Source organism: Quercus lobata, chromosome 4, assembly GCF_001633185.2.
Source record: "Quercus lobata isolate SW786 chromosome 4, ValleyOak3.0 Primary Assembly, whole genome shotgun sequence".
NCBI lineage: Eukaryota > Viridiplantae > Streptophyta > Magnoliopsida > Fagales > Fagaceae > Quercus > Quercus lobata.
This window is the reverse complement of record NC_044907.1, coordinates 73,318,378-73,344,727: the sequence shown is the minus strand read 5'-3', so window position 1 is coordinate 73,344,727 and position 26,350 is coordinate 73,318,378. Positions and strand designations below refer to the sequence as shown.

Sequence of the window (26,350 nt, the reverse complement as noted above, 5' to 3'; positions counted from 1 at the left end):
CATCATGCACAAGTTTCCTAATTTACTTATTTAATAATTAAAAAAAGACACAATGCAAATATTTCAATATGGCTTAAACTTCTCCCTAAATGTTTTTTGTTGTTGTTGTTGTTATTGCAGGATAATTATGTCATTTGTTGCATTTCAAAGAGGGAGAATGTCTAGAAGACCAATATCTAAGATCTCGTTGGGCAAGAGATAGAGCATCTCCAATCTAGATTTTTTTTTTTAACAGAAAGTAAAAAAAAAAAAAAACACTAATTTCACAGTATTTCATTTTCATTATTTCTTAATTAGTGCTATTTCAATTTTTTGGGTCATTTTCTGAATGATTTACAACATTTTTTAATGATTTTTTCAAAATTATTAGATTAATCGTGGTGTTAATATCTTATTTTAATGTATTTGTTCCTATTTGACCTTTGCTTATCTTGAGCATGTATATGATGTTAGTAATTAACACTAATTTCACAGTATTTCATTTTTATTATTTCTTAATTAGTACTAATTCATTTTTTGTCATTTTCTGAATGAGTCTTTCTTACAGTTTTTTTTTTTTTTTTTTTTTGTTGGTATTTTCAAATTTATTATAGATTAATCACGTTAATACAGTCTTTCTTTTTTGGCCTTTGCTTTATCTTGAGCATGTATGATGTTACTAATTAACATGTTCCGATCGAAATGGGAAGAATACCATTGTGAAATGTGTCATTCCGACGGAACACATGCTCTGAAATTTTGGAAAATAACTAAGGGAAAATTCAATAAAATTTTCAAATTTTAAGCCATGCCATGCCATTTCGAAACATAAATAAAAGAGAGGAGGAGAGGATGAAGGAGATATATATGCAATACAAGATGAACGACTTAATTAACTGTACCTTAGGATCTTTATGACTCTTATTTAGACTAAAGAGTGATACTGGTAAGCTTATTCAAAAGTTATAACTAAGTCTAAGTATATTAGACTATTAGTTTCAAAATCATTCAATTTTCCTTATTTCTTTAATTTTGCTTCTTTTAGAAAAAATAATAATAATAATTTCCTTTTGTATTAGTGGATAGGTAAGAAAATAAAATTCAAAGAAATTAGTAGACAGTTTTTCACACTAGATATAGTGTACGTGCTGAAACCAAGTGGTGGTACATGCAAACACTAAAAATGCATGCAAGCCAATAATTGGTTGTCTTGGTTGGACTTTGAGCTAAGTACGACCTTCACAAAGAAATATTATTCAGCAATAATCAATTCTCTAATCCAGGGCCAATAAGTATTCCCAGATTACATCATATATTGAAAGAAAATAAAATAAAATTACAACAACAAATAAAGACACCAGATGGGCTATCCTCCTCTGTTGAGGTCCAAAAACACTTGTGGTCAAAGGCTTGTAAATAAACACATTGTTTAGCTAGTACAGTATATTAGCAAAATAGTAAGATCATTTTACGCTGGAGTGAAGAAATTCCATTAACTGTAGTCTCAAAATGATTCTTAACCCAAAAGAAAAAAAAAAAAGGTAGTCTTGAGATACGTACGTCTAACAAATGGTTTGCTAACGTGAAAGTTTTGGTGAATTAGCTAATTGATGATGAAAATTGCAAAACAGATTGAGAAAGACATATTTGAGGTGCCAAAACCCAAAAGCCCCCAAAATCTTGAAGTCACACATCTAACAATAATCAATCTTAAGGAAGAGTATTTAAGAATAGGCCTTGAACATGGCCTTACTCCAACAGGATTTCTCTTATAAGTTTGTACCTTTATATCTTTATAATTAAGTAAACAATAATCTAAGCTTGGTATATGGTCAAGTAACTTGTAAGTTGTAATTCAACTAACACATTTTGGTTGAAATTTTTTGCTAAATAGCATAATTTTAAGAAAATTTTTGTAAATAGCACATGACCAAACTTATTTAGTTAGGTAACACTTTTTTGGAACTCGAGTTCCAAGTGAAACTCGAATTTATCAAACTTGAGTTCCAAGCATTTTGTTTGATCTGATTGCCATAATACTTAGAACTTGAGTTTGGTAAAGTCGAGTTTCACTTATTTAGTTATGTAGCACTTTTTTTGAAAAAAATTTCTAAATAACACAATTCCAAACTTATTTAGTTATTTAACACTTTTTTAGAACTCAAGTTCGAAGCATTATGTTTGATCCGACTGCCATAATATTTGGAACTCAAGTTCCCAAAAAAAAAGGCTACATAACTAATTAAGTTTGACCTAGTGTTTTTTTCTTAAATATTTCAAAAAGTTATGCTATTTGGAAAAAAAAAAAGGGCCCAATTTGGTGTTTACAAGGGAAAAAATTTAAATATTCTCTTCCTCATTATATCCATCAAATTATCACAAAAATAAAATAAATAAATAAATAAATAAAATGGTATATTTTCCTTTGGCTTTTTAGGGGGCCAAAATAAATAAATAAATATATTATTAGATTCCATTCCTATGTTTATTGAGTCTCTATTTCTTTGTATATAGTCTTTTGCATTTTTGTAAAAAAAAAAAAAAAAAATTATTATTATTATTATTATTATTGAGATGAAATCTAAACAAATCTTATTAAGATAGTTAATACTAGCCTTCAAATAAATAATTAGTTTTTTATGTCTAGGATACTTCCCTAGTGACAATTGCCTTGTGGATGCCTGTTCGTGTTCCCATGTTTGACGCATACACTCAACCTTTACTTGACAAAATGTGCATCTTTCCCTTTTTGTGAGAGATCTTTTTGACAATTAATATTTATTTATCTTCTTGCTTTTCTAAAGCTCTTCTAATTTGATTTTTAGGGGCAGGGTTTTAATTTATATTAGAAGCTATGGGAAGCATTGTATAGGTCTTATTACTTTGGCTTTTCTGGGGCCCTACAGAACTCTAGGGAGTCATTCATATACTAATTTTGTGATACACACACATTCTTGGATACATCTGTTTATATTTTTATCTTCTTGTAACATGAATGATAAGGGTAATTCCTGAATAAGGTTTATGAGTTTTTTTTACTAAATGTCCGGGACAAAGCCCAACTTCACTGGAACGAGTAACACTATTAAAGGAAAGGAGATTAACAAATGGGTTCACAAGCTTTGAATATGACCTTTGTTTTCGTTCAGTTCACCTCCAAGACGAGCTCATAGTCCTCTTAGAAGGTCTCCTATGGCTATTGGTCGTATGCGTACTCCTCTTATTCGTACAACTGCTTGCTCACGACGGAGGTAACTTTTCTAAATTGTTTCTAATCCTAAGCATGATTGATCTGGTTTTCTAGTTGTCTGAATTGTGTCAGCTCTCTTTTATTTGCTTTATATATATGTCGCATTTATTTCAGTAGGATGGGAATAAGGTTTATGAATTTTTTTTTAATATGGGTCTCAAAGTTGCAGAGCTCTGATGTTACTTGTAGAATTGCTTCATTTGAGTGTATGCCAGCAAATTTCTTTGTATGCGTACATGAGAAGTAGTGGACTCCTAGATGGGTGGTGGACTAGTGGGTTGTAGCGGAGGACATTTTGGTAGAAATTGTAGTAGTGCTGTATGAAATGCTGTTCAATACGGGTTGTGAGGTGCCTTGTAAAAATTTCTGTTCATTGTGGGTTGAAGTAATTTCTTTTAGCCCTTTATGTGGCTTGGTTGACAGATAGAAGGTATTGGATGTGTATAGGTTTTAACATAGCCATGAAATGTTTGGATCATCACTATCTTCTTTGACAATACTGGTATATCCAAGGGCAAGACTCTACGACTCCACCTGTCTTCAATTTAGTTTTGTTCATAAGTTCTATCATGCCCATTGTTCTTATGATGTCACCCTGATTTTTGCAACTTACATAAAGACTATGTCGGTTCTGAACTTGAGTTGCAATAGTATGTTGGCTTCAATTTCATTTCGCCCCCTCTTTTTTTTTTTTTTTTCAAATTTTTAATAGGCTCAGTATGTTGTTGAGTTTTGCAAAATGCTATTTCCCTTTGTTAATTCAATTTGTGCTGTTAGTTTGTATTACTTTTTTACTTAAGCATGCCTTTCTCTATGGGGGTGGTGTTTACAATAGAGGCTGAGCACCAGTTGGAAGACGTGGGCGGTCATCATCCTACTCTGGATCACCTAGTCCACGCAAGGTTAGTGTCTGTTATTTTTTGTTTAAAAAGAGAATTCCTCCTACTAGATACCTTACATTGCTTATTCTTTCTAATTATAACAGTTACCTCGGAGATCAAGGAGTTGTAGCCCAAGAAGGTAATTTCTATCCGTGAATGGTTTCACTTTTATTCATCTAAATTCATTTTATTTCTCTTCTAATGGGGTTTTAGGTTGGATGGCTCTTCGTCTACCCCTAGGATGGAGGGTGAGATCATAGATTCAAAACTCACCTGGCATTTGTGTAACTTTGCAATGAAGAAAAATAAATTTACTACTCACTTTAATGGGGAGAGGAGGATATGGGGTTCGTGGTCATAACATAATTTTATATATTTGGCTGCTCTCCTCTCCTCTCTCCCCATCTCTCTTTATCCAAACATGGGATTTCAACATGATGAATTTCATTCTTATGCGTAAGGTATACGAGCTTGCAAGATGACATTCCTTCAATTTTCATGTGATGAGTCCAAGATGAAAATGTCTTTGTTGTGTCCCCCACCCCCAGATCATATTATCATTTTCGGTAACATCTAGTTTTAAGTTCATATCAATATTTATACTCCAGAACTATTGGAAAATACCTATGCATGTATTGTCTTGATGGTGGAAGTTGAACTCCAAACTGTTAAATGCTTGTTCCCTTTAGAATTTTGATTTCCAAATGGGACTCTCAATGTGATATGGGGAAGGTAAAATATTTTGGTGGTTGCACTTGGGAAAAATATTTAAGTGGGAGTTTTTTCAGTTACATAACATTAAGTTGGGAAATTTATAGAATTCAAAGAAATGGATATCACTGGAGAAAAGGAGCACAATGAAAAATTCCTACTACCGAAGAGGTAGTTTTAAATTCTTTAAAATACACACGAGGGAGCTAGCTGTTGCTTTCTATGAGGAGATGGAAGTTGAGTTGGCATTTGAGTTTCGAAAATGGATTAAAGGATATTTTAGGCGACAAGGCTGGCTTTTGATTTTGGTTTGTACTTTGTAGTTCAATAAATAAGCACTGATGATGGTGATAATAACATGAGCAGGCTACAACTTGGGAAACTTCAGGTTGGTTAATTCATGGTTTACTGCTTTTACAGTGTTATGTTGTCATCATCTGGGGTTGAGTCGACTTAATTGGCATTTTCAATATGTAACCTTAACTGCTAAATCATAATGTCCTACCATTTATTTTGGACTGCGTAACTTGCATTCAGTTGCATGAATCTAGAGTGCTTCGCTAGACTGTTTGGAATTTTGTGGATATATCATAGGGTATTGATTCCCTTGGTCTCACCTTATTGACAAAGCTGTGTATTATTTATCCAAAATAAAAATCATAAATCTCTGCACATTTGTAGTTTCTCTTCTTGCTGTTGACGTCACACATTTTTTATAATACTGCATTTTATACTTCGAGGAGACATTTCTTAATTTTTATGCAAATATCAAATCATTTCATTTAGAGCATCGGAGGTGGTTTAGCTGTAATATTTCAAATCTTTTATGCAGTGAACTATTTTTTATATCTTCATGTGGAATCATTGTGTGTTGTGGTAATGCCTGATTTGTGATGACTCTCACACCAAATAATGTATGTCTGCCACTAAAAGCCAGTTTTTTTTAAAAATGGAATGATTTTATTGTCCAGTTTTCCGCAAAAAAGATTATTGCTGTTGTGCTTATCTTATTGTACTTGATTATAACCCCTTCAGAGATAGTCAACAAAATCCTGAGGTGGCATCGTTTTGGGTGATTATGCCACATGAACAGAATTAACAAGTATCATAACTAGGTAACCATTGCCATATAGTTGAGGTTACAGTTTGTTGCAGCTAAATAATTTGAGATTTTAGCCTTTTCTTCTTTTTGACATTTTACGTCAGTACTTGTTTCTTAAGAAGTAGAGTACATAAACTTAAGGTGGCACTGGTGCAGTCATAAGTCACATGAATAAAAATATTGAATTTCCTCTAACTGGACTTGGTGGGATATTGTTGAACCCCGGTAGGAAAGAAAATGTAGTATATGTGAGCTAAATCTATACTAATATAGAAAACCAACTGCATTCGGTGTGAAAAGGTTTTTTTTTTTGGTGTGAAGATGTTTTTCCTTTTTCATTATCCCCAAATTAATGGAAGATAGTAGAAGTCTGTCTCATCTCAACTTTTGAGGTTATAGTTTTATAGACAATAATTTGGATTTGGATTTTTTTTTTTTTTTTAATTTTTTATTTATATCTCCAACTTTCCAAGATTTTCTTGGCAGTGGGATCTTGTAAGGACCAGAAATTGTGGAGAAGGGAATTAGCAACTCAAATAAGTTTAATAAAGAAATTTTGAGTCATGGTGCTCACACATGGTGCATGCCAAACCTCTAGTTAGTTAATAAACTAACAATTAATTCCTAACTAGGTTATTCGTAGAAATTAATTTCTAAGATTATGTTGGGAGGAGTACTTGGCCTTGTTTTTGCATGTCTCTCCTCTTTGACTTTGCCTAAAGTGTAAACTTGATTCCTTTAACACATATTATATTAGGTTCCTTGTTGATATATATATATATATATATATATATATATATTGTAGTTCTTGGTCTATGAAGATACATTGTTAGGTGCTCCGTTTTATTTTCCCATTGAAGCCGAACCTAAACTAGTTCTCAAGAGATAGCTGTCCATATACTGATAAGGGATGTATGGATTTTCGAGAAGAGAGGAGCCATGGTGGTCCCCCTGGACTGCCTGGATCCCACAATTGAATAGAAATTTGGATCTACATTGGATCTCACCTTAATCGCCCAATCTATCATCTTGAGGATATATATATATATATATATATATATAGTTTTAGGACTTGTGTTTGCAGCTTTAAATGTTTCATGCTTTCATTTATATTTGGGTTTGTTCTGATGGAAGCTTGCTTTTGTGTAGGCCCATTAAAGGAAGAAGCAGTAGCAACAGCAGCCGAAGTAGTTCTCCACTGCTGCCTCATAAACCATAGGTAAGCACTGCCTCTCTATATCCCCAAATGCCCCTTGCCCTCCCCTACCCAACCCTCCCCTGCCTTCCCTCCTCCCAACCCCCTAAAAAAGAGTTTGAGTTATGTATGATGTAATGTTGAGGTGGTATTGACTATGAGAACAAGATATTGTGGCTATAATATGCTCTCTGAAGGTAGCATTTAGTTTTGTCTCAATTATGTTGGAGGCGATGTTAAGCACTGGTTATTTGCTGTTTATTTTTTCAAAAATTATTTAAGCTAAACATTCTGATGGAAGAAACAATATGCAAAAGCTGTATTCTTGCTTTTATGAATGCTACATGTACAGTTTGTATGATTAATATTGTTAGTAAGTGTGCGAAAGCATGCAGATCCTTTATTCAAACATGAGCTGATGATCTTTGATAGCCCTTCTCTCTAGCTGTTTGAAGAATCAATAATCATACTGGCCCTTGTCCCAGACAAGGGCCAGGTTCTTGTATGACTTGTTTAATTAGTAGATTGTTCATCGACGGGTTTTTCAACAAGAGAGAATATAGTGTCTCATATAGTTCATTGGTGTTGCTGTTGGACGTTCAAAATATAAGGTGATGTTGGTTCAATCCAGTTCAGCCATCTAGTTTATAGGTTTTCGCAAAAACCCTTGGGTTTCACTGGTTTAGTTCGGTTAGTTGCATTCCTGGTATTTTCAACTCCATTGGTCATATCCATTGGTATGGCCAAGGTTGTTTAATTGGGATCTTATGTAAGATCAATGGAAGGGTTCAAGAATTGAATTGTAGGATCAAATCAAAAATCATAACTTGTTACCTTTTGTTGAAGAATAATAAAAAAAAAAAGGACAATAATAGAGACTTTGTACGTTGAATAAATCATTAGAATTAAGAAATTATCCATGAAAAAAAAAATGTTTTAGTTTAATAGAGTGTAATCATACCTACACTAGTGCATCTATAACAAATTCTTCATTTAAGAATTGCTATATATAAAAAATAAAGTCCATTTGTGCATTGGGGATTTTATTATTTTATTATTTTTGGAGAGGGAAGGCAAGTTGAAGTTTATGGAAAAGGTTTGGCTCCAACAAGGAATATGACGTGTTTTGTCATGTGCAAATACAAGACTCATTTGGTTGGTTGAATTAAGTGAATCATGTGCAATGCACATGATGATATGGATTAATGTCATCTTTTTGTTGATGGTTAGAGCCCAAGACACTAAATATATTTGAAGCCAAACTTTGTCCTAATTTTATTAAGACTACGAGATTAGATACAGAAAGAAAGATCTGGAGGGAACTCTTCCATCTAGACAAGCAGATCATAACCTTTCTTAGGTCTTCCAGCTAAAGCATGCGTGTCCTTTGCATTGTATAAAGACTTGAGTTTCACTAATGATTATGTTGCCATATAGAGTAGAACATGGTGGCAATTTTCTTAATTTCATGACTTTTAACATCTGAATCGCCTTCAAGCTCCACAGGATCAACACTAATCTCCATGGCAAAAATAACAACTCATTTGGCTGCACTACCCCATTGGTAAATAAAGTTTTAATAGCTATTTTAGTGCCTACTAGCAGCTACCCAATAAAATTCTTGAGCCAAACAAAAATGGCCTGGGCAGCAAAGAATATATAAAAAAATAAAAAAATAAAAAATAAAACCAACTGTATACCCTCTTATTCTTTCACTTTAGTTACCATTCTCATTTGAACAAAGTAAAGTTTTTGTGCAGTAATACTGTGTTGACTAAAAGTAATCCAGGGTGAAATGAAAAAGTGAGCTCCTTTCTCTGATGATGATGCTGAATCTATATGCTTAAAAAAAAAAAAAAAAAAAAAGACAAAATTTAGCTACAAAACTGGTTGTAGCTTAAGGCTACAAAATTATTCAATAAAATAAACATTACTATATATTTTAAAAATCTGACTGTTGAATTGCATGTTTTTTATGCTTTTAATGCACACATCAAATTATGTGTCAATCATATATTATTTACTATATATATCTACAAGCTTTTATTTTATGTATAATTTTAAACTACAAAAACTTGTAATCTAAATTTTCTCAAAAAAAAAAAAAAAAAAAAACTTGTAATCTAAACAATTTATTGATGACGTAGCTATTGATCTTTAATTTTCTAAAAAAAATTCAAGTATGGAAGATATAAGAAGAAAATGTAATCTATTGGTAGATTTGTTAAAATTCACCTTCAATAAAAAGATATTAAGGTTGCAGTCTTAGGCTATACCAATTTTGTAGCTAAACGTTGTCATTTTTAAAATCTAACCATTGAATTGTATGTTATTTACGTTCTTAATACAAATGTTAACTTTTGTGTCTATCTGATATTATTTATTATATGATCTTTAAGCTTATATATCATGCATAATTTTAAACTACAAAAACTTGCAATTCAAATAATTTATTAATAACATAGCTATTGATCTTTAATTTTTTAGAAATTTTGCAAATATGAAGGATATAAGGAGATGTAATCCAATGATGAATTAGTCAAAACGCACTTCAAATAAAAAGATATTGAGTAAGGTAAGGCTATAACCAATTTTGTAGCCTAAGGCTACAACCAATTATGTAGTCAAACTTTGTCCCAAAATCTATTAGCTTGCTCTGAGAAAAATTGAACATTTTGCTTAGCGAGGAAGCTCGGTAGATGCTCTACAAAATATCAGTCAAAGAATTTTTAGTTTAGACTTTAGACTCAATCTTTTTGAAGAAAGGATCGGTTTGGGATCTTAGGATCTTGTGATTTTAATGATCCCAAACCATCCTACAAGCAATTCTAAGTTTTATACCATTTTAATTCGATCCTAATTGTAGTGAGAAAGTAGGATAGTTCAATTCAAAATTTTAACAATCTTGGATATGAATGGCTATTGGTATGGTCCAATTCAAATAAAGTAGTTGGTTCTGAATTCAAATGAATATGGTCACCTTTGAGCCAATTTTTTCTGCCTCTAGCATAATTGGTGCTGTCAGATAGGAACATCCATATTTCATTTTCTTACTTGTTATGTAGACTTTGACCAAGTTCGCTACTTTTGATTAGAATCTTTTTTATTTACATGGGATACATGTAAACAGGTTCACATTAGATTCAAATTAAAGATATTAAGTTGGGTTTGACACATGAAACCTGTTTAATTGAAGGTAAATTTTACCAATTTATCCATAATTTTTAATTATATTTTAATTATTGATGACTTTTTTGGTATCTAGTTATATATTTATATACACTAATAAGTTGTTCGAGTTATGCATGGATAATACTGTAATGTTTTATATAAGATGCTTTTGAAAAATATTGTACATATATCATGGTATAATTGTCATAAAACTTTGTTTGAGTTCATCATAAGAAGTAACTATTATAAATTGCACACATTTTAAGCTACAAAATGATGAAACAAAGTTGAGGAAAAAAAAAAAAAAGCCAAAAACAAACCTTAATGAACAAAACGTTAAAATCTTCTATCCATACGTTACTGAAATTCATAGAAAAGAAAGCACACACAACATACAGATCATTCATTATACAGTCACCATTAAACCAACACTAAAAAAAAACCGTTAAACCAAAACTCAATTTACTGTAGGAAAAAAGTCAATATGTATTTCTTTATTGAAATATCAAGAGACTCACTTGAGAAAGAAGCTTGGAGTCTAAAGAATGCTGATTGAATAGTTGTGTTGTTGTTGTTTTATTTATTTATTTATTTATTTTTCTACAAATTCAATTGCCATTGACTAAATTCTGTCCAACCAAGACGATACATGCATGAGTCCTATAATCCGAATTTAAGATTTATAGTAGGTTTAGTTTTTGTTTATTTTGAAAAGACCTATCTGCTCAAGCCATATGCTAAGATTAAACAAACTTGAAAAGGACATTGACAATGAAACTTTTACACTAAAATAAAACAATTATCGACTTCTCAGTTCTAAACTTTTGGCATCTTTTAAAAATCGATAAACATAATAACACAACCTATAAAAGAAAATAGCAAAACAAAGAATCTCACAATCTTAACCCTTCTGATTGTAAGTGAAGAACTTAATTTTTGAAAGTAGCGAAAGATAGCTTGAACTCATACATGTCATGGCCACTTAATGTGCGATGGACAGCCACTACTAGCTACAACAAAAGATTACAAGAGCAACAGGTTTCTTCTATTGGCCAAATGTTTAAAAAAATTGTGAGGATGGAAACAACATTTGAGAATAGCAATAGTTTCAGAAATTTAACTATAAAAGGGGTTTTTCTGGAGAAAGAGAATGGAGACATAAATTCAAAGTTGAGAGGGGAAGGCAAAGCGTGAGAGAGGGATTGGGGAGTCAAAGGCAAAAACTAAAACATCATTTTGGAGGAAAGCTGTGATTAATGCATCTACACAATTACAAAGGCAGAAACTTTTTAAATAACCAAAGGCAGAGACTTTGTTTATGAGATGTGAGTATGTAACTATATCACCAAAAAATAATAATGGTTCCCATAGAATAAAATAAAATAATAATGATTATAGTAAATAAAGGATATGGATTTGTATAACTGAGGCACTAGAAATGCTAAAAGACTATCTATCTTGATCTCATTAGTTATTAGTCCCTTAAAAAATTTGGGAAATGCTAATGAGTACCCTTAGCACATTAGTTAAGAATCTAGTCAAAGAAAGTTTTTATGGGAAAAGAAAAAAAACAATTAATGTTTTGACAGCTTTTTTCATTTCCCATAAAAGTGATGTCAAAAATTTTCCTAAAATGGATTGCTAATGAGTGCCCTAAGGGCACTCATTAGCATGACCCAAATTTTTTTTTGAAACATTTGGTATACTAAAAGACATGAAGAAGAGAGAGAGTTGTGGTGTAAATTTAGGCAATTAATGGGAGAGCTTGATGATTGTAGAGAAACTTCATAGGAGGTGCCACTTGGCAAAAGTATAGATTCTCACACAATGAGGTTTTTGATTTTATATATACTAGTCGCAAACCCACACAATGCGTGGGAATATAAATATTATGTAATAAGGTGTAATATATAAAAAGTAACAATTACTTTAAGTATTGTCCCTTTTTTTTAAAGATTTTTACAAGTAATTTTTTTAATCTTTTTATCTCTACAAATATATCATTTTATTATTTTTTGTGTGTTTGATTAATATTTTTTAAAGGTGAACCATATTTTTCTTACTTCTATTATTGTGTATTATATTTATCTAATATACAACTAAACTTTATAAGTTTCAAATTTATTATTCAAATTTCTCATCTCTTTAGAAATAAGGAAATCTATATAATAACTAATAGCCGAAACGTTTGACTTTTTGTTTACCTGTCTCATTGCGCCACGTGGCTAAATAAATTAATGCCACGTATACATTTAAAAACACTGAACAACTGTGACTTTTCATTTTTCAATAGGCACCTTTTCGGTCAATAGATACATTTTCATTCAATAGGCAGCTTTTCGATCAATAGACATTTTTTCATTCAATATGCACATTTTCATTCAATAGACACATATTTAGCCAATATGCACCTTTTCGGTCAATAGGCACCTATTTGTATATCCAACACCAAAACATTGTGTCTTTTTATTTGGTGGAATAAAAGAAATGTTTTAGTGATATTTTCACAATATTTTGTCTCTTGGGTTGGGTGGTAGTTACCAATTAACAAACAAACACTTCTCTCTCTCTCTCTCTCTCTCTCTCTCTCTCTCTCTCTCTCTCTCTCTCTCTCTCTCTCTCTCTCTCTCTCTCTCTCTCTCTCTCTCTCTCTCTCCTTATTATTTAGTTTTAAGACCCAACTCCAAGTTTCTAAAAAAACCTAAAGAAACACATGGTGAATTAAGCTTCAATTGTCTCCTTCCTTCTCTCTCACTCCAATATCTATCTCCAATGAAGATCCAGAAAATCCAATTGCTTTGGTCCAATGAAGCTGCTAAACTTATAATAACGCTTCTTTTTCTCTTTATCTTTTCTTTGAATTTAATTTTTTGTTTTCTTAACACAAAGTCTCACTTTGTTAATTCTCACATGCTTGTGTGCATAAAGTACACTATGATTAGATATGCTATTATCTTCTTTTGTCGTAACACAATTTTCTCCTTAAAACTTCTTTTTCTTCAAGATTTTTTTTTTTTAGGATGGCTCATGCTTCACAATTCACATATTTCTCTTATGTATTGGATTCCTCCTCTCCTTCTTCAGTCAATGCATCAAGGTTAGGGTTTTTGATTTGTTCAATAAAAATTATAGTGTTGTTGCTTTTTCTTATAAGTTTGTCAATTGATTTTTTGTTTATCTAATTGCTAGGCCTGAATCTTTTAATTAAATTTTTTTTTTTTTTTTACCTTTTAAAAGTTTTAATATTTTGAATTTTAACATTTAAAAGGTAACTCATATTTCTCTAAAATTTCTATATTGTGTAGACATATTTTTTTGTTGATTCTTTATTTATTTATTTTTTTTGCCTTTCAGAAGTTTTAACATTTTTTGTTTAGTTTTTGCAATATCTAAAACTATTTGGTAGATTTCAAAATTCAACACTTATAGACATATATATATATATATTTGACAGAAAGGTAGAAAAAACAAATAATAGATAGAGGCTAACTCATCATTTTATTATATTTTTCCATTGTGTTGTCACAAAATTTTTGTTTTGTTTCAATAAATTCTAGGCTCAAAATTTTCTAATTTTTTGATTTACATATGAATTTTTCAGTTCATTTTTTGCAATTCATTTAATTATCTGGCCAATTTCAATAGTAGAAAAGCTATAATCATGGATTATTCTTTTGAGAGTAACCCTTCTTTCTATTGTATTTTTCTATTGTGTAATTATATATATATATATATATATATATTTCAATACTTTTGAAGCTTTGAATCTTCTGATTTTTTTTTTATTTATTTTTTTTGGCCTTTTGGAAGTTTTAACATCTTAACTTTTGGGTTTATTTTTTCCATTATCTAAAATTTTATAAAAGATTTCAATGAATATCCATGGATTATTCTTTTTGAGTGTAACTCATCTTTATCTTATGTTTCTATTCCTAGCCTTTTTTTCTATATTTTTTCTTTAATTGTCCGTGTTTATGTATCTTTTGCTTTTCTTATTTTTACTTTCATAGTGTATGTTCATGTTGTGTATGTCCTTTGATTCTTTCTTCAATGGTTTGTGTGTGAGAATGTGTCATCGTGTCTTGGTACTTATGCAAAATCTATAAAGACTAAAGATGCTTCTTTTTTATAATGAATCCTGTGTTTTTCATGAATTTGGTGAGTCGTATTAATTCTTAAATGATCGAAATGGTTTTCTTTGATGTGGATTTTGTTCATATTGGTTTCAAAGTTTATTTCTTGGCTTATATTATAGATTGTAATATATTTATTCATCAAACCATTTATTTGAGTTTGTTTTTGAAGTTGTTTTCAGTGTTGGACATTTTCTTGAAGCATGTTAGTATCATATATTTACATACTATTAAGTTGATATAATAATAATAATGATATATAGTTTAATAAATGTCTGAAACTATAGCTGTTAACAAATGTTTTAGCTATATGATTTTATTTTACAAATTCAATTTTGGTGTTGTAGTAAAATAAACCAAGATTAAATTATATATTGTACTTAATACCTTTTCTGTGCATCGCATGGGTTTGCGACTAATTATCATAATAATCAAAACTCATCACAAAATTACAACATCATCTTCGCCAAAATTAAAATGAAACTAAAGGAATAAAAAAAATAGACTTTATAATAATTTATTACTCAAACAATTGGTAGGCATATTCAAATTCCTATTTCCAAAAGAAACTAAGTATTAACCCAAACCAAAATTCAACCAAAGTTATAAAAGGGAAAGAGAAGACTTTCTAATGGGAAATTAGAAGGGGGGGAAAAAAACATCAACCTTAATTAGAGGTATAAGAAAGAACAAAAATCCACTGAGAGAGAGAGAGAGAGAGAGTACTCACAGTTTTGTGGGGAAAAATATGGACTGAATGAGGAAAATAATATCAAATTTATACAAAATGAAATTGGGAGAAAAAGAGTCAAAATATAAGAATGAGGAAGAAAATGTAGCCGTAAAGTTGAGAGTAGTGGGGAGATAAAGAGACAAAAAAGAAGGGAAAAAGTAGTAAAATTAGTGGAAGACATGGTTGCTGGTGTGGCTAAACAAGAGCGTAGTAACAATAAATGCTATACTTCAGTTTTTAGATACATACATACATGTGTGTGTGTGTGTGTGTTAGGTCATGCTAACCTTAATACATATTTATTAAATGGGTTATGTGAATCATATCATGTCAACTTGTTTAATAAACAGGTCATGTTAGGGTTGAGGAGTTGTGACTCGATTAATAAATGTGTTGTGTTTGTGTAGATTTATATGGTAGGATACTTATGAGTTAACATGACATGAACACGACATATTAACACAAATGATCACCCCCTAGAATTGAACGTTGTTTTCTTTTGATTATTTGAGGAGCTTACACACAAGTGGCTTCAATGCCTTGAGATTTTTTTATTTTTTTGGGAGAAACAAACACACACACAAAGGAGAGAGAAATTGGGTCTAAAACAAAGGCACATCATAAACTCCACTTAAAAGTCATGGTAACTGGCTTCTATAGTGCTCTCTTATAATATGCCTTGGGGTTGGGCTTTTAATATCTGTATAGAATATACTCATTGTGGTTTTCTTTTGTTTTAAATTTAAAGATTTTTAATAGAGGGAAGAGAGAAAAGCTCCTAAGTACTAGTGTTCTTAGTTAAAGTTTGTGAAGTATGTAGAGCCATTCGGTCTTTCAGAGAGGGAGAAGAAAGTGACAAAAGACATCAAATGTTAAAGAAATTGGATGGAAACAATAGAGAAGAAAACAGTCTCAGTGTAATTTTTTGATGTAGGCATATTTCTTCAAAGTCATGCTTCATTGAATTTTTTTTTTTTTTTTTTTTTTTTACCATTCAAAAAAGGCATTAACCGTAAGTAGCATTTACATCATGTTCCATAGTCGGCCAGCAGTAGTAAGTTGGCTCTTTTGTAGCTAAAATAGCTAACGACCATACATAGTTAAGGATAACCTTAGAAACAAAAATCAGCCTGCAATCTAATCCCATCTGCTGTAGGGAGGACATGTCTGCCATGAGAGTTCTCTCTTTCCAATCTGGGGCTCGCTTCTTGTCCACTACTTGAACTAGCTTTTTGCAATTACTTAACATCAAAATTTGTTGATATCCAAGGTTCTTAGCTTTGACTGCTGCCTCCACTATCGCCTCCTGAACTGCACCTACAATAGATCCAGTAGCACAGCTCCTAATACCACAAAACACCACTTCTCCTTGTAGATTTCTGGCCTCATATGCATAAGCACTTCTTTTAGCTCTCTTTCTTTTTGCACCTGCTAACTTTATGATCAGCTGCCACTGCCCACCAATTGGAATTTGGTCTGTATTTTGCTGATGCCTCTGAGTGCCCAGTGAATCAACCTCGTTAAAGATTTCATGGTACCTACAAGACAGATTTTGAGCAGTTAAAGAGCACTTCTACTGTTCCATATCGACCATAAGATAGTAAATAGAGTTTGCAGGTATTTCATTGACTCCTGATCCATCCTTTTGTGTCTTATCAGCAAGGACCCAACCCACCCTTGGACAGAAACATTGTTTAGCTCAGAAGTATGAATACCAATGATAAACCATGCCAAATGGCTCTAGCAAAAGGGCAGTAGAGGAAAATATGAGTGGTGCTTTCATCCTCAGAATTGTAGAGAGGGCATGTACTATGGACATTGATCCCTCTATTACACAAATTCAGAAATGTACTCTTATCTAAAACAATCTTGTACACAACCAAACAAATGTAGTGTAGCTTTTAAAAGTCAAAATGATACACATTTTTCTAAAAAATTCAAGATTCTATGTGTTTGGTACACATCAATTTTTAAAATAAGAAACCATTTGATTAAAAAAAAAAGACTGGAATTAGGAAATTAACTATTGCATGATTATTCCTGACTACAGTGAGTACACATGCTTGATAAGGTAAGCAGAAAATATGCATCTTAAGTAGACCAATTAGATCTATAAAATATACATATGAAAACCTATTGTTCAATAATGAAAACTAGACTGACCTCCGATCCAAGGTGGAGGAAATTTTGGGCCTAATATTGATTCCAACACCAACTATCACATTTAACTGCATTAGAAAAATAAAAATCAATTAACACAAAATAAATACTTGAGTAATTGAAAAGTTTATGTTAATAATCCAACTATGGATGAGCCTCTTAATTTTGAGAGAGAGAGAAAGAGAGAGAGAGAGAGAGAGAGAGGGGGAGGGAGAAGAGAGTGACAAAAGGCATCAAATGATAAAGAAATTGGATGGAAAAAATAAAGGAGTAAACAACCTCAATGTAATTTTTTGATTGAGGCATGTTTCTTCAAAGTTCAATCAAAATGTCCTTTTTTTTCTTTGACAGTGGAAAGAAATTGAATTTTGGAATTATAATTTACAAAGTCATGTTCCATTCAAGTTGAACCTAAATGAAACCCATCATTTACAAAGGTTAAGACAAAACGCATATTTGGCCTGCCCAAGGCTAAGTCAGATCCATTGGAATCCTCACTTGTTTTTCTCCTTATGAAAGAAGATGGAAATCTCTAGGCAGGCTAGCAGTAAGGTCTAAGGGCCTCAGTCTATTATAATTACCAGTGCTAACGGTATTCCACCATAGCCTAGTAAACATTGATAAAAAAAAAAATTTAACTAACATTTATTGAACAATCATTTATGCATAAATAAAAAAAACACATTCATACAAAGTAGTATAATCCCACAAGCTAACATAGAATTGTCTAAAATTATCAATAACAAAAAAAAGGAATTGTATAAACTGATTAAGTAAATTAATGAGTATTACTGGCAGGGTTAATATTCACATGCAAAATTAACATTACACACGCTTGATATTTTAAACTAATCATTGGTTGTGATATGAACAATTTTTTTTTTTTTTTTTTTGATGAATCAATCAATCTTATTAAATACAAACTAGAGTACACAGAGCCCTAAAGGGAACTACACTAGACGGAGGAACCCTTTGTAAACACAGAAAATACAAGCACTACAGTGTCACCTCAACTCAAGCCAATAGAATAAGTCCGTCTATCCTTTAAAAAATAATAATAATAAATCTACATAGCAAATAGAAATACAACAAAGGGATGATCCTTGTGAACAAATCAACAGTTGTGACTACATCAAGAAACCAGAATGCACCATTTTGTAGAAGACTAGAAACAACAGCCATTATCATATCCATATTATGTCTTCTTGAATAGCATACAAGGATTCAAGCCCCATTTGCCACATACTATCCATGAAATCTAAATTACACCAAAGAAATTGAATAAGAAGGTAAGTCCATAAGATATCCAAGATACACAACTATAATTCAAAGGGACAGAAAAAAAAAAAAAAAAAAATTCAAATTTGCTAATAATAATAGACACTTTTATGTTTTCAGGTATAGAGATTCATTCTAAAGTCTCAAAAATAAGAACATCACATACCATAGAAATAGTTATCTTCTTCCATCACGTTTGTGAGCCTTCTTCTTCAATCTTCTGAGCATGATATGTTGCTCTAATTTGACCATCCTCACAAGGCACTTTGGTTTTTCAATTTTAAACATAAGATATCCCATTAACATTCCGAATATTGTTCCACATGCGTAACCTATGGATACAGCTTGCCAACCAAACCCATTTTCATGCTCTAAATTTTCATCTTGTTGCAAGGTCAATGGTGGGGGTTGCTTTGCCTCGTGGTTATCGCATGTTTTTGACAATGGAAACCCACACAATCCCAAATTTTCAATATATGAATCATTGTTGAATGTATTGAATTGAGTTCCTGAAGGTATGTGTCCTATGAGTTGGTTATGTGATAGCTTTAAGACTTCAAGCCACGTTAGATCTGCCAATTGACTAGGAATCTCCCCACCGAGCTTGTTGAAAGAGAGGTCTAACCATTCAAGATTGGTCAAATTTCCAAATGATGGTGGAATATGACCTATAAGGTTATTGTGAGAAAAGTTGAGCCCCTTGAGTGATTTAAGCCTTCCAATTATCTTTGGCATCTCTCCTCTGAAACTATTGTTTGAAAAATCAATGCTTGTTAAGATATTTAGGACTCTCTCCATCTCAATATATAGCCCTTTGATCATGATATTCAATGAATCTTGATAATAATTTTCTCCCATATATTTCAATGCAACCTCACTTTCATTCACATTCATCATGGCTTTAAAATATTCGAAATATTTTATTGGCAAAGGACCATTAAACTGATTGTTAGAGATGTCTATGATCCTCAAATTTGGGAAAAAAAATTTGGTTTTAGGATTGCCTATATGCCTTGAAATCTGTTTGATCTTATGATAAGAATTTGCAATTTCTGAAGACTTCCCAACCAATAAGGGAAGGTTCCATTTATCTTATTGTTTCCAAGATCTAGAACTTCCAAGTCTATACAATTTACCAAAGATTGCGGCAGTGACCCTTCCAATTGATTGCCATTAAGGTTAATATTCCTAAAATTATTTCCTTTGGCAAATATTGTAGGGATGGAACCATGAAGGCTATTCATTCGCAAATCCAACACCGAGAGGGAAGTAGAGTTTACCAAACACCTCGGAATCATACCGCTTAAGTTGTTATGAGACAAGTCTAGAACTTGAAGGTAAATTGCATCGCAAATAAAAGAAGGGATTTCTCCAGTGAATTTGTTATTGGAGAAAAACATAAAGTGCAGACTTGAAAAATTTAGAGTGGGAAATGGTCCTTGAAGCAAGTTGTCATGAAGATTAACATAATATAATGAATTCATCCCCATATCCCCCAACCATTTTGGAACTCGACCATAAATTTTGTTATTGGAAAGGTCTAAGGATTGTAAATTTGTTGTCAGTCTTAAGAAAGTTGGGAATTCACTAATGTTGGAGGAAGATAAGTTCAATTCCTGAAGATTGGGCAGGGCATAGGCAGCATTATTATTGATGCTAACTGAGTTATTTGACAAATCAAGAATCTGAAGATTTTTGAGCTTTGAAAACATTTCAGACCCCAACATAATACTCAAGTTATTTGATGAGAGAGATAGGCTAGTAAGGTTCACAAGTCTAGATACGGACCTAGGTATAGAGCCATGTAGCTTATTATAACCCAAATCAAGATCCTTCAATGAATTGTACTTGAATTCACCAATCTCACCAACAAACTGATTACGATAAAGATACAAAGTCTCCAAAGATGGCATACTGAACAACCAAGATGGCAGTGTTCCATTTAGGAAATTTGAACTTAAATAGAGATCAACTAAATTCAAACCACTTACGTGACTAGGAAGGGGACCAACAAATTGATTGTTCCCAAGGCTTAAAGTTGAGAGATTCGGCAAGTTGAATAGTGATGACGGCAACAGACCTGTTAAAAATATTCACCAATAATTAAAAAATTGTTAGTTTGATGCGCCAGCCAAAAAGACCTAAAATTTAAAAGAGGTAATAGAATCTCACCGCTAAAACTATTAGATGACAGATCCAAATATGTAAGTTTTGTAAGGTTCCCAAGCCATGCTGGAATTGACCCCGTAAAATTGCAATCATAGAGAGCCAAATGCTTCAAGGACTTCAAGTTGCCGATAGAATTAAGGAATTCTCTTGAAAACATTCTCCCAGAGAGACCTAAGATATTCAGGGAAGTAGAGCTCCAATTAGACTTTAGAAGAGAACCTTCAAGGTTCCAATTACCCGTTAGATCAAGGGTTTGTATACTGGGAAGGCAGAGGATGTTATTTTCGAGTTTTCCCCGCAAGTCACACGCACGGAGACTAAGAGTTGTCAAAGAGGAGGATAGATTCATCAAAGAATCAGGTCTAATTGAGGACAGATTTGTGTAATCCAGAATAAGTTCCCTTAACTGAGTTAGGTTACCAATGACTCTTTTCCATACTGGAGCTTCGATTAATAATAGCTCATTCAAAGAAAGATCAAGGGTTTGTATACTGGGAAGGCAGAGGATGTAATTTTTGAGATTTCCCCGCAAGTCACAGTCTTGGAGACTAAGAGTTGTCAAAGAGGAGGATAGATTCATCAAAGAATTAGGTCTAATTGAGGACATATTTGTGGTATCCAGAATAAGTTCCCTTAACTGAGTTAGGTTACCAATGACTCTTTTCCAGACTGGTGCTTTGATCAAAAGCCAATTCTTAGAAAGATCAAGTGAAAGCAGTGAAGACAACTGAGAGATTTCAAACGGGATTTGGCCAGAAATTATGGAATCAGAGAGGTTAAGATGAGCCAAACTCTTAAAGTTACCAAACTCAGAAGGAATTAGAGAGTCATTGAACCAATTGTCAGCGAGGTTCAACCTCCTGAGATTGGGAAGAAAAAACAGGGTACTGTTGGAATGAATGTGGCCCATAAGCCAGCTGGAACTAAGGTCCAGGCCAACCACATGGCTTGTGTTTTTGTCACACTCGACCCCATCCCAACTACAACAGTGCTTATCCTCCCGCCAACTGGCTGTTTTAGGATAAGAAGTATCTGACAGAGAAGCAAATTTTTTAAGAGAAAAGGACTTACTAAAACGGAGTAGAGCAGAGCATGGTGGCATTGAAGACAAGGAAGAAGAGAGAGACGATGGAAAGGGAAGTTGAGAATGCAAGATCAAACAGAACAAAAAGAAGACTTGATACTTCCAAGTTGAACGCCCCATTTGATACCCAATTCAACAAAAACAAGACTCTGAAAATGGAGTAGTATTTCTGATGATGTTATAAGGAAAGTAGGGGATGGAATGAATGTTATATATACGCTGCCAAGTCAACTGAAGTCTTCCACCTTTCTTTTATTTAAAAAAAAAAAAATTAATTTCACGTCACGTGTGAGGTGTCATAAAATTGTACAACTTGTACATATTCTCATACTTTAGGAACCTTCATATATATCGTCAGATTAATTAATAATTGGTAATTGAGTCCAGAAACTGACAATTAATTTGAAATATTGGGACCACAAAATTGCATTAGATTGCTCTTCTTTTAAGAAAATAATTCTTTTAAATATCGTTGGAGCACTAAATATTCCTTTTGAAATTGAAGTCGTTTTATATCTAGCTGAGTAAATATTCTTATTGTGTACTAAAATTAAGAATTAAAATGAACAAGTCACTGGTGAGTCAAAAACATAGTTTTGAGAGGTTATATATATTTATATATATATATATATATATTTGTATGAAATTTAAAATAGTAATATACGATATTCTCATTTGTTAATAAATAAATGATATTTTCAATAGTCATTCGTTAGCCAAAGTCTGATAAAGATGTGGAGGTCATTATCAATTCTTGTTAGGAAATTGATAAAAATTAAAGTGGTCTCAGCGTGTAAATTGGTGGAAGGTAGGAAGTTTGTGTTCACACTAAAAAGTTTGATTTTATAGACTTGCACAGTTTTTTCTCCGCACCAAAGTCTTTTTTTTTATAAAAAAATTACTTTTAATAAGTTCACTTTGAAATCTTAGGGCCATGTATGTGTGTTTAAATAATAGTTTTCAATTTTTTTTAAATATATGTGGGTGAAAAAGTGTGAAAATACGTGTAATATTGTTTAAAAACTAAAAACATGTGTTTAAACACATATACCAAATAGCCCATTTGGGAGTGTTTGGTATGTGCACTTAAATAATAGTTTCTAGTTTTTTTAAAAAAATACGTGTGAATGAAAAAGTATGTAGAAATACATGTAATGTTATTTAAAAATTAAAAACTATTGTTTAAGTTATAGTATCGAACAAGCTTACCTTGTGAAAGTGCATATCCTTTTTCTTTTTTGAAATCAAAGTGAGCAACTTTTTTAATTGTTTGATTAGTTAAATACATTTCTAAAATCATCTATTAAAGATTGTCCAAAAGCATTATAGATTCCACTAGTTTTTTATTATTATTATCAAATAGATCTTTAGCAGTGACACCAAGAAATTAAGGTCTCTATAGCGCGTAGGTTTAAAGCTACGCAGTAATGCTACTTACACAATGTATAGACATTTTTATCCATAAATATCACTTAATTATTATTCACGTTTTATTTTATTTATTCAAAAATTAAGATTTCTTACTTAGATACACAAATAATAAGAAAATAACAGAAAAATTGTGCCCAAAAAGGTAAAGTAGGCCTAAACAAATATTTACGTTCAAACTTCATACAATAAAGTTTGATTTCACGTACTAGCACTTTTTTTAAAAAATATTTTGGGTAGGTGCCAGTTTTTTTTAATTATTTGATTAATTAAATGATACACGTTTCCTGTGTTGGTAGTAAAAGCCATTGCAATCTAAGCAAAAGGTTACAAATAATGCTAAAAACAAGAATTAAGATTGGTTCAAAAATAGTTAATTTGGATTTTGGAGTCCCGTGTGAAGTGACGTGAAATTGTAAAACTTGTACATGTTCTCATACTTTGCACTTTCTAGGAACCTCCATATATCACGTCAGATTAATTATAATATTTTAATAATTGCTAATTGAGTCCAGAAAGGCCGAAACTGGCCATTAATTTGAGATATTGAGATTTGAGACCACAAAATTGCATTAGATTGCTCTTCTTTTAAGGAAAAAGAAAACTTCTTTTAAAAGTCGTTGGAGTGCTAAATTTTCCATTTAAAATTGAAGTGGTTTTATCTAGCTGAATAAATATTATTATGGTGCACTAAAATTAAGAATTAAAATGGACAGGTGGCATGTGGTTTGTGTATATATATATATATATATATATATATGTGTGTGTGTGGATTGGGTTCAAATTATGCTATGTATAACTTTAACAAATATTATATCACTTAATAACTTATTATTGGATGTAAATTTTGACAAATTTACCATTGGATTACATTATATTCATATACTTCTCATGCTTAAAATTTCAAGGTCATCAAATATCAATAGTCATGTTATCAACAATTACTTAAATTCAAGTTTTTGTGATTTAAAATAATACATAAAAGATGAGTTTATGAATCAGATGATAAATAACATTCGATTGACATAAAAATTGGTATGCATATTAAGGACATAGAGAACATATAATTCAATTGAGAGATTTTTAAAATATGAATTCAATAACGAGTTATTAGATAGTGTAACATTACTTAATATATATATATATATATAAGTAATAACTTTAGAATGGTACATCGAAATAGGTCGGTACAGAATTATTTTTTTCCAATGGACAAACCAAAACAGAGTTCGAAACAGTATTTATAACATTGGTTACGAAATGTAGAAGACTACACTGATATTGCGGTTTTATTATTCAACCATGAGTTGTCCATGGTCTTGATAAAATATTCTCATTCATAAAAATAAAGTTATTAAAAAAAAGAAAAAAAAAAAAGATATTTCCAAGAATCATTCATTGGTCAGTGAGTATTACCTAGATACCAACATTTGGGTGGCCTAGTTAGTAAGATACCAAACCAGCAAGTTTCAAAACTTGGGTTCGAGCCTTAACAACTAACTATGTGTTGGTGCTCCTCATATCTCATTTTCATCCCAAATGGTTTAAAGAATAATAAATGAGTTTCTCATGGATCAAGAGTATAGGGTTTAGCCTGGGAGGGGATAGGATGCTACTATAGTCTTGCCAAAGTAGGACCCTCTACCTATTTTTTTTAACAAAAAAAAAAAAAAAGTATTACCTATTAATGAAAGTGAGCCTAAACAATGAATTGCATTTAGATTTCAAACTCTCAGTGAGTATTACTCACACTGCTTGCTTTTTTCTTTTCTTTTTTTGGTCTAGCCACATACACCATCAATCTTGTTAGTTGCTATGCACATCTCCAACGCCATCACATAGAAGTTTACAGAAATTGCAATTACTGAGCATTACATTTCACCCTTTTTTAGTGTTTTCATATATTGTTGCTATGATTTTTTTGTTTTTACTATTACCAAAGACGAGGAAGTCTACAGCAGACATGTATATTTATGACAATAGGATTTTTTTTTTTTTTTTTTTTTTGAGAACCATGAGATTATGATTCTAGCTAGTTCAAAAGCTTCCTTAAGGCATACTGTAATATCAACATCATAAGAAAGTGTAGAAAAGTCCCATAAGGTTCGTGTTTAATGGTTACAAATAATTATAAAAACAAGAATTAAGATTGGTAACATTGGTTCAAAATTTATAATAAAAAAGAAAAAGAGCAACATGGTTACAAATAAATAAAAGAAGGAGAAAGGGAAGGAAGAGGTGGAAAACTTGTGCGTAAAGCTTGGGGCAATTTTCTAAAAGTTAAAATACACCTAAGTGTGTAATTGTTAATTGGTTAAATACAAGGCGTGAAGTTTGTGTTCAAACTTATAAAGTTTGACTCTACAAACTTGCACATCCTTTTTTATTTTTTCGTCCAGTCTTTTTTCACTAAATTTTTTTTTTTTTGGGATAGAAATAAAGTCGTGTTTACTCTTTACTTTTTGAAAGTGCGTCATTTAAAAAAAAAAAAAGATTTTTTGAAATCAAAGTGCATGTCGTTTTGAAAGTGCGTAGAGAAGGAGCTGCAAGTTTTCCTCAATGCAGATAGCTAATTAATGAAGGACTTCAATGAGTTCCACACAAAACTTGCTGGACTGAATAGGTGAAATTCCACACAAAATCTTATGAAGGGCTTTATCCAGATAATATGGTTTGACCAAGAATTAACTTAATTCAGGATTTTGTTGGACTTTAGAATATTGGAACCATTTCTTCATATTAAGGTGCGATTTTGATAGCTGAAACGTGTTCAGTTTTTTTTTTTTAAACCAACGCTTGTTGCACTGTTCATGGGACATGAACAATGCAATTAGGCCAATGAACAATACTCGGCCAATGAACAGTAACTTTTTTATTATTTTTTTATTGTTTTCAATTTTCAGTTTTCAGCAAAATAAGCTGTATCCAAACGGACCCTAATTGTAAGACTGAGTGGCGTTATTACTGCAGTAAGATAATCTCTGGCACTTAGTATTTATTCAAAAACATTAACTTTGAAAATGTTGCCTAGTCTTGGTTGTAACTTGTAAGAATTCAAGACATATATATGCGGATT

The 26,350-nt window shown here is 31.7% G+C and overlaps 3 protein-coding genes and 1 long non-coding RNA gene across 4 annotated transcripts; 1 reads left to right on the top strand and 3 right to left on the bottom strand.

Moving 5' to 3' along the window:
- Window positions 1–3,112: 3,112 nt before the first annotated feature.
- Window positions 3,113–7,123, top strand: LOC115987240. The gene is made up of 4 exons (XR_004091024.1): window positions 3,113–3,230; window positions 4,065–4,131; window positions 4,215–4,249; window positions 7,073–7,123. It is a non-coding gene; the product is annotated as an uncharacterized LOC115987240 (long non-coding RNA).
- A 9,028-nt stretch (window positions 7,124–16,151) lies between these two features.
- Window positions 16,152–17,484, bottom strand: LOC115987239. The gene is made up of 2 exons (XM_031110744.1): window positions 17,319–17,484; window positions 16,152–16,693 (listed from the first exon to the last, which is right to left on the bottom strand). The coding sequence occupies exons 1-2, from the start codon at window positions 17,387–17,389 to the stop codon at window positions 16,162–16,164; spliced, it is 603 nt and encodes a 200-aa protein (XP_030966604.1). The 5' UTR covers window positions 17,390–17,484; the 3' UTR covers window positions 16,152–16,161.
- A 1,175-nt stretch (window positions 17,485–18,659) lies between these two features.
- Window positions 18,660–21,864, bottom strand: LOC115985769 (receptor-like protein 7). The gene is made up of 2 exons (XM_031108668.1): window positions 20,766–21,864; window positions 18,660–20,673 (listed from the first exon to the last, which is right to left on the bottom strand). Exons 1-2 carry the CDS (start codon window positions 21,862–21,864, stop codon window positions 19,598–19,600), a joined length of 2,175 nt encoding a protein of 724 aa, XP_030964528.1. The 3' UTR covers window positions 18,660–19,597.
- On the bottom strand, window positions 18,771–19,490 carry LOC115985770 (receptor-like protein 9DC3). Its single transcript, XM_031108669.1, has one exon. It carries the CDS (start codon window positions 19,488–19,490, stop codon window positions 18,771–18,773), a length of 720 nt encoding a protein of 239 aa, XP_030964529.1.
- Window positions 21,865–26,350: the final 4,486 nt, after the last annotated feature.

Coding starts and splice junctions, on each gene's coding strand:
- LOC115987239 (XM_031110744.1), bottom strand. CDS start 17,389: ATGCAGTTAAATGTGATAGTTGGTGTTGGAATCAATATTAGGCCCAAA. Junction 16,694..17,318: donor TCCTCCACCTTGGATCGGAG/GTCAGTCTAGTT, acceptor TCTGTCTTGTAG/GTACCATGAAATCTTTAACG.
- LOC115985770 (XM_031108669.1), bottom strand. CDS start 19,490: ATGATGAATGTGAATGAAAGTGAGGTTGCATTGAAATATATGGGAGAA.
- LOC115985769 (XM_031108668.1), bottom strand. CDS start 21,864: ATGCCACCATGCTCTGCTCTACTCCGTTTTAGTAAGTCCTTTTCTCTT. Junction 20,674..20,765: donor GTCATCTAATAGTTTTAGCG/GTGAGATTCTAT, acceptor TATTTTTAACAG/GTCTGTTGCCGTCATCACTA.